General features: G+C 33.7%; 1 protein-coding gene across 4 annotated transcripts in view; it reads right to left on the minus strand.

Moving 5' to 3' along the window:
* HMGCLL1 (3-hydroxy-3-methylglutaryl-CoA lyase like 1) overlaps positions 1-13,956 on the minus strand; it is a 144,730-nt gene that overhangs the window by 42,591 nt on the left and 88,183 nt on the right. The window contains exon 8 of one of the 4 annotated variants that reach the window (XM_070584809.1): positions 1,382-2,580. The exons of the other annotated variants lie outside the window; for them this stretch is intronic. Within the exon in view, the coding sequence (XP_070440910.1) occupies positions 2,503-2,580 (78 nt within the window). The 3' untranslated portion in view covers positions 1,382-2,502. Of the gene's footprint in view, positions 1-1,381; positions 2,581-13,956 lie in introns of those variants that run through there. 4 annotated transcript variants of the gene reach the window in all.

The raw sequence follows: 13,956 nt of genomic DNA on the forward strand, positions 1-13,956 counted from the left end.
GGCATAGCAAAATTAAGTAATTTGCCCAAGGCCACAGAGTCAAAATTGGAACCTAGACATTTAGGTTCCAGAGGTCCTGTTTGTAACTACAATACTAAACCCTCCTAATTCAGGAGCTAAGATGCTATAGAAAGAATCAGAAAAAAATATGAGTTGGCTTATCAGAAGCAATAGCTGTACTTTATTTCTTTTAATTAATTAGTGTATTCACTTATGTATCTGCATATCTATTTTGACTAGACATTACACTGGATGTTTGAGCACAGAGGGAGCAAACATCTTGGGTAGCGTGAGTTTAACGGGGAACTATGTAGATCTATATTTAGTTGTGCATATTTCCTCTATTCTCTAAATTGTTCTATGAGTTTCAATCCAGGGCTTTTAGGATAATTTTTGACATTGGAACAAATATATTAATGCTGAAAAGAAGAATTTAATGGAGGTAAAATGCTGGAAAAACAGACAAAAGATTGCTCAAAAGATGAAAAAAAAACCCCAACAACTCTCAAACAGCAGTTCATAATAAGGGAACATGCTACATGCAGTGGGGAGAGGTAGGCAGACCGAACCAGCAGGGAAGCTGAAGTGAGGAATTACAAGAAGCCCAAATCATTGCACTGCTGTCCTACACATATTGTGGACACCACAAGACAGAGGCAGCTTCCACAGTCCATTGATCTTGAAGCCAGACATTTCTGCAGCGACTCTAAAAGCCACTTATTGATAACATGCAAATATATATATATATATATAAATAGTTCTGATGTTTTATATCCTTGATTATTTGAAATACTTAATGCAAGGGGATGGAGGAAGGAAAAGAGGGAGCTCTTGATCAAGCAGGAGAGCTAGCTAGGAGAGAAGGGGAGAGAGAGAGGAGGGGCAGGGAGAGGAAATGGAGAAATTACTGGGTACAGTTTACTAATTTTCACTGGCCCAATGGAATCAATGTAAAAGGGGACAAATTACAAAACTCAAGTATATTAGTCTGAAATCTTATAAATAAATCACTCTTAGGGATAACACCCTGCAAACTATCACTGTCAGTGTGAACTCTTCCATGACTTCCTGGTCAGCCACTAACATCTTGGTTCTCTTCTCCTTATAAGTGAGTCAAGGTCAAAATATGCCTAAGCCAATACAAAAAGAAGTGATTTTTGCAGAATTTCATTTTTTATTACCAGCTGCTAATGTTTTTTCATAATATGAGTAGCTATTAATGTAAGAATGTACTTATTTTTATATTTCTACGTAAAGCTTTAAAGAAACAACCAGAATATCATCAGTATTCAGTATCTCTTCACTCGAGAAAGCCTTAAGTAAACACTAATTAAAATATCTGCGTCCTTAGTTGTGTCAATACTTGTTTAACTGAAAGCTCTTTTAAATGAAAAGGTTTTCTTTTTATTGATTTCTTTACCTAGGATTCTAAGACATTCAAGAAACCAAGAAGTTATAACTTTCCCTCAAATTACACATTACACCCGTATTGTAAAAATACTGAAAATTAAATAAAATAATTAAATGTTGAGTTAAATACATGACTACATATAACAAACTTAGGAAGTGAAAGCATTAATACAAAAGAGGGCTAAAATAAAATTCTACATTTTCAAAAACAATAAAGTCTGTTATTTATTATCTAAAAGCCCATACACTTATAATTAGCTGCAGCCCATGTCAAAACATAGCATCACTCTTTGGTTTTGTTTGCTTTTACATGAGTCTTAGCAGAACTCCTAGAGAAATTAGCACCGAAGGATGTCAGTTCCAGCTCTTATCAGACTGTTAAGAAGGAACCAGTGGGATTTTGAACATATGTTATGTAAATTGTGGCCTGAAAATAACCTAAACTGAACTTCTGTTGGAATACAGTCATATGAATTTCACTGTACTGAAACTACATTGCCCAGTGAAAATTCCCATTGTTTGTTTAATCAAATAGTAGCCTATTGATGAAAAATTTCAGAAATTTGCAATACATTTCAACTTTTTATATTGTGGAAAAAACCAAATGTGAACAAAGAATCCAGAGGGCTTCTTCTGTCACGGCGTTGATGCAGGTGCATATGTATCCTTCGGCACGTTTGGGAAATGAAAATTCTACTCTTTATTCAAATGCCATTAAGTTATTTACAGCTAGATCTGGAGGTTTCATATTTATCATCATGAAGTATAAAGCCAAATGTCCCTTTTTCAGGAGCACCAAAGATTAACAGATTAGAATGTTTTCCACATGTCCATTTTTACTGTCAAGAGAATTTTTAAAAGGTTTTCCAGCTTCCGCAGCCGAGCCAGATGTCAGTGGGTCCCACAGTGAAATAAAATTGGCAGAGTAGCCTTCTCATGACCCTGGGGTTGTTTTATCAGGGATCAGTTTAACGTTTAAGAGCCATTCCTTGCTGAAGACTGTAAAGTTTTTGGGTCCAAACTGCCACAATTCCAGAAATCTGCTGACTTGGTTGAACCACTGAAACCCAGCAATATTTCTTACAGCTTTTCTCACATGGCGCTATAATTGTTGTTGGTGTTGGCACGGGAAAAGTAAAGGGTCTCACTTCCACTGTACGTTTCCGGTCTCTGGTTTCAGAAACATCAGTAGAGAACATTTTACCAGCCACATTTTTTGTTGTGTAAACAAGCCCTGGTGATTTACCCTATAGGTCCCTCCACTGTGTTCTCAAATAACCACGGGCTGAAAGATATCAGATGGACACTTTCTAAAATAACTGTAGCAGTTAACACAAAAATGTTTTTTTATTTTAGTTGATAGCTATGGTTCAGGAAATCATGGCCAAAAGTCTAAATGTGCTTCCACTGACATACTTCCTTCTTTTTTTGTTTAAGTTTAATTTGTGTTATTGTTAATGTAAAAAGCATATTTGTTAATGTAAAAAACATATTTAAACTAGATATATAGTTTAAAACATGATAAAAAAAAATACTTCTACTTACCACACAGTTTAAGAAATGGGGCATCACCAATATTTTTGAATTCCTCTGTAAGCTCTCCTGGATTGCATGTCCTCCCTCCCACAGAAAATTCTGCAAGTCATTCTTTTTTCTTTCTAGTGTTACAATATAACATGATTGCTAATTTTGTCTGTCTTTGAACTTTACGTAACTGGAATACTTTATAAATTATATAACTTTATGCATTCTTCAATAAATGGCTTTTCTGCACCCATTATTAGGCTTTTGAGCTCAATCCATGTGATTGTAAATAGCTCTAGATATCCTTTCTCATGGAATATTTCATTGTATGACTATGCCACGCTTTAGCCAATTAGAGATGGAAATTTGAACGGGTTTGGTTTTTATTATGATGAAAAATTTTGTCACAAACTCTTTTGCCATGTCTCCAGCTGTGCATGTACAAGAGATTTTCTAAGTAGACACCAAGGAATGAATTGCTGCATCAGAGAGTGTGCCCATGCTCAAAATCACTATAAAGAGCCAGCCTTGTTCAAAGTGGTTGTATTACCACATATTCGCACCAGCGGTATGTGAGATTTTCTGTAAATCCACATCATTACCAACATTGTCTGACTTTTAAATTTTTGCCAATATACTGATATAAAATTGAATAGTTTAATTTGAACTTTTGTGATTAATAACAAGGTTGAATATAGTTTATGTTTATGTGGCATTTCTGTTCCCATTTGTGCTAATACCTAATGAAATCCTTTGACCATTTTCTTTCTTCCAGTTTTTTCTTTAAAGGAAACTCTTTAAGTATAACATACACAAAGGAGCACACAGCATAAGCGTATGACAGATCACAAGTGAAACCACCAACCACATCGAAACAGAGTATTACCAGCAAGGGATGCCCCTCTCATACCCTCTCCTACATCATCCTACTCCGCTCTTAACATCTACCACTACGGATTAGGTTTGCATGTTTTCAAATGTTAAATAAATGTAATCATATCATAGACACTTTATCGTGTCTGACTCCTCACATTCAACACTTTTTTTCAACTGAACCAGGTTGCACGTAGCAATGTTTCGTTCATTCTCATAAATGATAAATGTAGATACCACAGTCTCTCTATATAAATTCTATTACTAATATACATTTGAGTTGCTTCCAATTTTGGGCAATGTAGATAGTACTAGTGTGAACACTCTTGAACATATCTTTTGGTGAACACGTGTCTACGCTAATGGAATTCCTGGGTTCTAAAGTATGCATACATTACAAAGTGGTGGTACCAATTTAAACTCCCACCAGCAGTGTGTGAGTGCCCTTTGTTCCACATTCTTGCCAATACTTGCCAGACTTTATAATTTTAATGATTCTTGTGGCAGTGTAGTGGTAACTCATTGTGGTCTTAATTTATACTTCTTTATTATTTTTACTTTTATTTTTATATTATATTTTATATATATATTTTATATTATATTTACATTTATTTATTATTGATTAATAAATAAATAGTTTAATGGCCATTGGTATACCTTCTTTTGTGAAATGTGTCTTCAAGTCATTTGTTCATTATTCCACTGGGTTATTAATCTTTACTTTTTCATAGATTAGTAGGAGGTCTATAAGCATTCTGTACACTATTCCTTTGTCAGATACATGAACTGCAAATCTTTCCCCACATTGTGGCTTGTTTCTTCACTCTCATAATGTATCTCTTTTTGTTTGAACAAACTTTTTATTTTAGGACAGTTTTAGGTTTACTAAAAAAATGTGAAGACAGTACAGAGAGTTATCGTATTAACCAGACCCAATTACCATGTCCAATTTCTCCTATTAACATCATTTATTAGTATGTATTCTGCTGCCATTGGATGAAATAACCTATGAATGTCAATTCGAACAAATTCACTGATAGTGCTGTACAGATCAACTAGATCCTTACTGATTTTCTGCGTGCTTTGGCTATCCATTTCTGAAAGAGATATGGTGACGTCTCCAATTATAATAGTGAATTTGTCTGTTTCTTCTTTCAGTTCTATCAGTTTTTCCTCATGAATTTTGTTGCTGTGCTATTAGATGCATGCACATTTACAACTGTTATTTCTTCTTGGATAATTATCCTTTTATCATTATTAATATACCTGTTTATCCATGATAATTTTCCTTGTTGTGAAGTCTGCTTTGTGTGAAATTAATATCGCTACCCCAACTTTCCTTTAGTATGGTATGTGTATACTTCTCTATCCCTTTACTTTTAAAACATTTGAATATTCATGTTTAAAATATATTTCTTGTAGACAACAAATAGTTGGGTGTTGCTTTTTTGTCCACGCTGACAATCTGTCCTCAAATCAGTGTATTTAAACTATTCAAATTTGAAATGATTATAGTTTGATTATAGGTGGATTAATATCCACCATGTTTGTAATTATATTCTATTCATTGCACTGTTTTTTCTATATTTCTCTCTCTTTTTTCAGCCTTCTCTGGTTTTAACAGAGCATTTTCTATGATTCTACTGTATCTCTTCTTTTGGTATATCCATTATTCTTCTTGTAAAAATTTCTAGTGATTTTCCTAGAGTTTCCAATACACATTTTCAACTAGTCTAAGTTCACTTTCAAATAATACTATACCATTTCATGTGTAGTGCTGGTACCTTATAACAGAATTTTTGCAATTTCTCATTCCCATAGCTTATAACATTGCTATCATTCATTTCATTTCTCCATACGCTAAAATTACCCTATACTTCATAACTATTATTGCTTTGAACAAAAAGTTGTCTATTAGATAAATTAAGAATAATTAAAATAAAAGATGGTATTTTACCTTCATCTATGACATCTCTGATGCTTTCTTTCTTATGCAGATCTGATTCTCCGACATGTTTTTCCTTCTCTATAAAGAATGTCTTGTAACATTTCTAATAGGGCACATCTACTGATGAGGAAATCTTTCGGTTTGTGTTTGTCTGAGAAAGCATTTGTTTCTCTGACACTTCTGAAGAGTAATTTTGTTGGATATAGAATTCTAGGTTAGTGGGTTTTTCTTTCAACACTTTAAATATTTCACTCCACTGCCCTGTTGCTTATATGGTTTCTGATGAGAAATCCAATGTAATTCTTATCTATATTTCTCTATAGTTAAAATGTTTATTTTCCTCTAGCGTCTTTCAAGATTTTTCTCTTTCTCTTTGGTTTTCTGCAATTTGAATAATATACATAAGGGTAGATATTTTTATATTTATCTTTTTGGGTATTCTCTGAGCTTCCTGGATCTGTGGTTTGGTGTCTGTCATTAATTTTTGAATATCCTCAGCTATTATTGCTTCAAATATTTCTTCTACACTGTTCTCTTTTTTGTCTCCTTCTGGTATTCCAGTGGTACCTATGCTATACCTTTTAAAATCCCCCTGCAGTTTTAGTAGTCTGTTTCGATGTTTTCATTGTTTTCTCTCTTTGTTTTTCAGTTTTGTGAAGTGTCTATTGACATATCTTTCAGCTCGCTAATTCTCTCCTTGGCCATTTGCAGTCTACTGCTGAACATATTAAAGGCATTCTTCATTTCTGTTACAGTTTTTTTTTCCCCTAGTATTTCTTTTCAACTCTTTCTTAAGAGTTTCCATTTCTCTGCTTATATTTCCATCTCTTTTTGCATATTTCTACTTTTGCCATTAAAGCCATTAACATATTACTCACAGTTACTTTAAATTCTCTCTCTGAACATTCCAACATCTGTGTGCTATCTGATTCTAGTTCTGATGCTTATTTCATCTCTTCAAGCTGATTTTCTGGCTTTTTGCCTTGTGAATTTTTGGGTGAAAGGCAGACATATTGTATCTGATGATTGGAAAGGAGGTAAATGGGCTGTATAAGTGTGAGAATTTGTTAATCTGGCTAGGAGTCTGGCTGTGTTTAATGTTTGTTGTGGCTATAACTGCCAGAGGCTTCAAATTTCTCTAGTTTCCTTGATTTGTCTTCTGTCTTTTCTGTGGGCTTCCCTAAGTACTCCTCCTCAGAGAGAGTCAGCATCCTGCAGCTCTTCCAGCCATAATTCACTATTACAACACTGAAGTCTTGTTGGTAAGGTGATAAGATGTACAGGAAGAGAGGCACTCTGTAATCTTATGATTGAACTGAACAATTGAATGATTGAATCTCAGACTTAGTTGGCCTGTGGTTCAGGAGGTGACCTTCACAAGTGTTTCTCCAGCAGCATCAACTTTTTCTACCCCTTTGTGAGACATGAAGTCTAGAAGGGACTGGAGTAGGTGGAGTGAATGCCCTTCCCCAGCTGGGATAAGGCTTTAGTAAGCTAATTTTTCCTAGAAAATAGGCCTTTTTATGAAGAATGCTGTAGTTAATATTACACAATGATTATTCTTTCCCACTCCTTGCCTGAGCCACAGGAAGATCATTCTTAGATCCCCACTGTTAGAACCTGTTGGAGTTCCTGGAGGTAAAACTCATGAAATTGTGTTGACTCCTTTGAGATGGTGGCTCCAGGAGTTTCTCACTCTCATGCTGATCCACATTCGCCTTCCAGCAATCTGTCAAAATTATCATTTAAGTGTTCCACCAGGTAAGAAGAGCTCAGCTGTGCATCTCTGGATCTGTCTCTCTCTCTAGATTTCAGGGTGGAAGTTTGCTCTGCAACCTCACTTCTCTGAGGGGTCCAGGAAAAGTCATTTATTTTTGGAGTGTCTAGCTTTTTATTCTTTTAAGGATGAGGGTGAAGATTTCCAAGCTCTGGCGGTGGAGCTGACACCAGAATTTCACAATGTATCTTTTTATGGACAGAAAAATCTCTAATTTTATTGTAGCCTCTTTATCAATATTTTTCTATCTTGTTAGCCCTTTATTATGTAAAATGTAATCTCTGCCTAAGAAAATATTTTCTCTCACGTTATTTTCCTCAGTATTTAGATTTACAATCCACCAGTACTTGATTTTGTGTACAGTGTAAGGTAAGTGTTAAGAGCTTTTTCTGTGTGGGTATCCAGTTGAACAAGCACCATTTATTGAAAAGATCATGCTTTTCTCACTAAAGTGTAGTGATGTCTTTATCACAAGTCAGATGATTGTATATGTTCAAGTCTCTTTCTTGGCTCCCTATTTTGTCCTTTTGGTCTATATTTCTATTCTTGCATTATTACTCTGCTGTCTTATTTATTTATCCTTATAATATTTGTTATCTGATAAGTTCTCCAGGTTTGAAATTCCTCTTTTAGATTGCTTGGTTACTTTAGATCATTTGTAGTCCAACATCAATTTTAGAATCTACTTGTCAATTTCCACCAATAAAAAGAGCAAAAATCTTCTAGGGATTTTATTGGGCTCATACTGAATCTACAGATCAATTTAGTAAAAACTGATATTTGTATAATACTGAATCTTCCAAGCCAGAAATTTATTTGCTCTCTCCATTTATTTAAATCTTTAAAAATTTCTTTTCATAATATTAGCTTGCTTTCTACAAAGAAAATCACATGTCCATTATTACATTTATGCCTTATTATTTGACGTTTTAATATTACATTTGGAAATTCATTTCATAATGAAATATTGTTACTAGTATTCACAGGAATACTGAGTTTTATTTTTATGTTTGTTTTCTACAACCTTGCTAAATTTACTTATAAATTTTAATACTTTGTATAAAAATTCTTTTGAGATTTGAATACAGAATACGACATCTGAAATAATGAACACTTTATGTCATCCTTTCCAACTGGTGTACCTCATAGTTCTTTTCCTTTTCTTATTGCATTGGCTAGAAGCTTTTACTTTGTTAAGCACCAAGCAAGAGTGGGCATCCTTATCTTGTTCTTGATCTTAGAGCGAAAGATTTCAGCTTTTCACAATTGAGTATGATGTTACCTGTGGTCTTGTCATAACTGGCCTTAATTACGGTGAGGTAGGTTTACTCTATATCCACTTTGTTGAGAGTTTTAATAACAAGTGGACGTTGAGTTTTGTCAAATGCTTTCTCTGTATGTATTAAAATGATCATGTGATTTTTATCCTTTATTTTGTTGATGTGGTGTATCACATTGATTGATGTGCGGGTGTTGAACCATCCTTGCACCCCTGGAATAAATCTCACTTGACCATGGTGAATGGTCTTTAATGTATTGTTGAATTAGGTTTTCTAATATTTTTTGAGGATTTTTGAGGATAATTTTCTTTTCTTGTGGCATCCTTGTCTGGTTTTGGTATCAGGGTCATGAGTTTGGGAGTGTCCTTCCTTTTCTTTTTGGAAGAATTTGAGAATGATCAGTACTAATTCTTCTTTGAACATTTGGTAGATTTCACCAGTGAAGCTGTCTGGTCCTGGGCCTTTCTTTGTTGGACGGTTTTTGATTACTGATTCAATTTCCTCACTAGTAATTAGTCTATTCAGATTTCCTATTTGCTCATGATTCAATCTTGGTAAGTGGTATATTTCTGGGAATTTATCCATTTCTTCTAGGTTGTCAAATTTGTTTGCGTGTAATTGTTCATAGTAGTCTCTTATGATCCTTTGTATTTCTGTAGTATCAACTGTAACATCTCTTCCTTCATCTCTGATTTTATTTGTGTCCACTCTGTTTTTTTCTTGGTGAATCTTGCTCAAGGTTTGTTAATTTTGTTTATGTTTTTGAAGAAACAGCTCTTAGTTTCATTGATCTTTCTATTGTCTTTTCAGTATCGATTTCATTTATTTCCATTGTGATCTTTGTTATTTCTTTCCTTCTCCTAACTTTGGACTTCATTTGTTCTTCTTTTTTCTAGTTCCTTGAGGTGTAAAATTAGGTTGTTTGAGATTTTTCTTGCTTCTTGAGGTAGGCATATATCACTATTAACTTCCCACTTTGAACTGCTTTTGCTACATCCCATAAATTTTGGTATGTTGTGTTTCCATTTTCATTTGTCTCAAACTATTTTTTGATTTCTCTTTTAATTTCTTCATTGACCCATTTGTTGTTTGAGAGTGTGTTGTTTTATCTCATCATACTTGTGAATTTTTCAGTTTTCTTCTTGTAATTGATTACTAGTTTCATACCACTGTGGTTGGAAAAGATGCTTGATATGATTTCAGTCTTCTTAAATTTATTAAGACTTGTTTTGTGGCCTAACATATAATCTATCCTGGAGAATGTTCCATATGCACTTGAGAATAATGTGTATCCTGCTGCTTTTGGATGGAATGCTCTATATATATTTCTTAAGTTCATCTAGTCTATTTTGTCATCTAAGGTAAATGTCTCCTTACTGATTTTCTGTGTGAATGATCTATCCATTGATATAAGTGTAATATTAAAGACCCCTACTATTATTGCATTGCTATTTCATTGATTGATTTTAGAATATTTCACTAGAATTTCTGGAATACATCCAACTTGGTTGAAATGGATGTTTCTTTATATGTCACTAGATTATATTTGAAATATTTTATTTAGGATATCATGAAATAGATTTGGCTGTGATTTCTCTTTCCTGTAATATCCTTATAGGATTTGTCATCAAGGTTATACTGGATTCACAAAATGATTTGGCAATGGGGAGAGTAGCGCAGTTCAGCATATGATATCATACTGGGACCTCGACAGCAACAGCAGCTCCTGAAGCAACTTAAGAATTTTCTCCCCTGAGTTTAAGACCTATTTTTAAATTATAGGCAATAAAAGAAAAATTGAATAGTGAGAAAAACTGGACACACAAATGCCCCATGAAGGAAGAATAGATAAGTAAATAAATAACATATGGTTTATATATATTATACATTGAGATAATCATGTCTTTTCCTTCCTAACCTTTTAAGGTAGTGATTTCTAATAAATTCTCTAATGTTGAACTTAAATTCCTGGAATAAAACTAAGTTCTTTGTGATATGTTACCTCTTCAGACATTACTGGATTTGGTTTGCTAATATTTTGTTTAGGGTTTGGCATCAATGTTCATGAGAGAGAGTGGCCATAATTTTCCTTTCATATACTGTCCTTATCTGATTTGCAAGCTAAGAGTATATTACTTGTAAAAAGAACTGGGATAGGTTCTATATTTCATTATTTTCTAAAAATATTTGTGTAATACTAAAAGTGCCTGCTTATTTTACATTCAATATGCCTTACCTATAAAAGCATCTGAGTATGACATTTTCATGGTGAAAAAAATGTAAACAACTGATTTGATGAGGTTCTATTCCTTTTCCATTTCTGATAATTTATGTCATCCTATGAATTTTCTTTTTCACCTAAGTTTTCAAATATGTTAGCATAACCTTGTCAAAATAATCTCTTATTATGTCTGATCTGTGCTATCTTTGTAACTTGCCCATTCTAATTCCTTCCATCTTCTCATACCTACTTACGATGTAAAAACAAGATAATGTAAAGAAACTCAAAAGCCATTCAAGTAGAAAGTAGAAAAAAAATGTAGCTGATTTTCCACATAAATTCTAAACTGGAGAAGAAAGGAAAAAAATAAATAAGAGAGGAGTATACATGAATGAGCTTATGAGTTTGATCTGTCAGGCATGGTGGAGAGAAATCTTACACATTTACAGAGCACCACCTTCTTTGGGCGAATGGATTAAAAGAGAACACATATGTGTTTAAAAATAATAAGAAATTTGTTACCAAAATAATGCATATAACCAAAAAAAAAAGTTCTTAAAGATGAAAATATTATTTAGAGGAAATCTAAATACAGACATGAATCTGGGTTAGTAATCACATAGATGTTTAAATACTTTATGCAATTGTTTATTTTTTCAATGATATAAGAAAATTCTCAATTTATTAGTGAGGGATCATTGCAATCAGTCTCCTTGTTTTATGTGGAGAAAAAGTTTGCATTTGAAGTGGACATCTTGTTCAACTACCATTAAACTATTTCTTTTTTTCCAGTTTTATTGAGATACAACTGGTATACAACACTCTATAAGTTTAAGGTACACAGTGTAACGGACTTACATATATTTTGACTTACATGTATTGTGAAATGATTACCACAATAAGTTTAGTTAGCATCCAACATCTCATATAGATACAATAAAAAGAAAAAGGCGTTTTTTTCCCTTATGATGAGAACTCAGGATTTACTCCTAACAACTTTCATATAGATCAAACACCAGTGTTAACTGTAGCCATCATGCTGTACATTACATCCCTCGTATTTACTTATCTTATACTGTAAGTTTCTGTCTTTCCATCACCTTCCTCCAGCTCACCCTCCCCTTACCTCTGCCTCAGATAACCGCAAATCTAATCTCTTTTTCTATGAGTTTAGTGTCTTGTTTTGTATTTTGGGGCTTTTTTTAGATTCCACACATAAGTAAGATCTTACAGTAGTTGACTTTCCTGTCTGACTGACTTCCCTTAGCATAATGCCCTCAAGGTCCATCAATGTCGTTGCAAATGGCAAGATCTCCTTATTTTTTATAGCTCGATAATATACCATCATATATATATATATATATATACCACAACTTCTTTATCGATTCATCTATCCATGCACACTTAGGTTGTCTCCATGTCTTGACAATGGTAAATAATGCTGCAATGAACATGGGTGTGCAGATGTCTTTCTGAGCTAGCGTTTTCATTTCCTTCAGACGTACTCCCAGAAGTGGAATTGCTGGATCACGTGGTAGTTCTATTTTTAAATTTTTGAGAAAATTCCATACTGTTTTCCATAGTGGCTATACCAGTTTATAATCCCAAAATACGGTGCAAAGTGTTCCCTTTTCTCCACATCGTCACTAGTATTTATTTCATGTCTTTTTGATGCTGGTCATTCTAATAGGCATGAGGGTAGTATCTCATTGTGGTTTTGATTTGCATTTCACTAATGGCTAGTGATGTCGACCATCTTTTCATGTACCTGTTGGTCTTTCATATATCTTCTTTATGAGTTCTTTATATATTTTGAATATTAACCCTTTATCAGATATATGTTTTGCAAATATATTTTCCCATTCTGTAGATTATCTTTTCACTTCATTTATTATTTGTTTTACTATGCAGAAACTGTCTTTTTTTTGGTGAGGAAGATTGGCCCTGAGCTAATATCTGTTACCAATCTTCCTCTTTTTACTTGAGGAAGATTGTCTGTGAGCTAACATCTGTGCCAATCTTCCTCTATTTTGTATGTGAGATGCTGCCACAGCATGGCTTGATGAGCAGTGTGTAAGTCCATACCCATGAGCTGAACCTGCAAACCCCAGGCCACTGAAGTGGAGTGCACGAACTTAATCACTAAACCACTGAGCTGGCCCTGACCCTTTTTAGTTTGATGTATTCCCACTTGTTCACTTTTTATTTTGTTGCTTGTGCTTTAGTGCTATATCCAAAAAAGCATTGCCAAGACCTATGTTAATCTTTTTTCCTATATTTTCTAGGAGTTTCATGGTTTCAAGTGTTAGCTTGAATTTTTAATCCATTTCAAGTTAATTTTTGTGAGTGATGTAAGATAGGAGTCTAGTTTCAATTTTCCAAGCACCACTTATTGAAGAGATTGTCTTTTCTCCACTGCATATTCTTGGTTGCTTTGTCAAATATTAGTTATCATATGTTCTTGGTTTTATTTCTGGGCTCTCAATACTGTTCCATTTATCTGTCTGTTTTAATGTCAGTACCAAACTGTTTTAATGACTATAGCTTTATAATATAGCTTGAAATCTGCAAGTGTCATACCTCTTGCTCTGTTCTTCTTTCTCAGGATACCTTTGGCTATTTGGGGTCTTCAGAAGTTAGACATAAATTTTAGGATTATTTTTTCTACTTCTGAAAAAAATGCCATTGGAATCTTGATAGTGATTGGTTTGAATCTATAGATGGCTTTTGGTAGTATATACCTTTTAACAATATTACTTCTTTTAACCCATGAACATGGAATAGCTTTATATTTATTTGTGTCTTCTATTTCAGACAGGAACACACTTCTTGTTTCCTGATCCTGCAGCAGGATACCATGATTTTAAATAATAAAACAAACACCATAACCAGGATGGCAGACCTTAACATTTCTAAATGACAA

Source organism: Equus przewalskii, chromosome 19 (assembly GCF_037783145.1).
Source record: "Equus przewalskii isolate Varuska chromosome 19, EquPr2, whole genome shotgun sequence".
Lineage (NCBI taxonomy): Eukaryota > Metazoa > Chordata > Mammalia > Perissodactyla > Equidae > Equus > Equus przewalskii.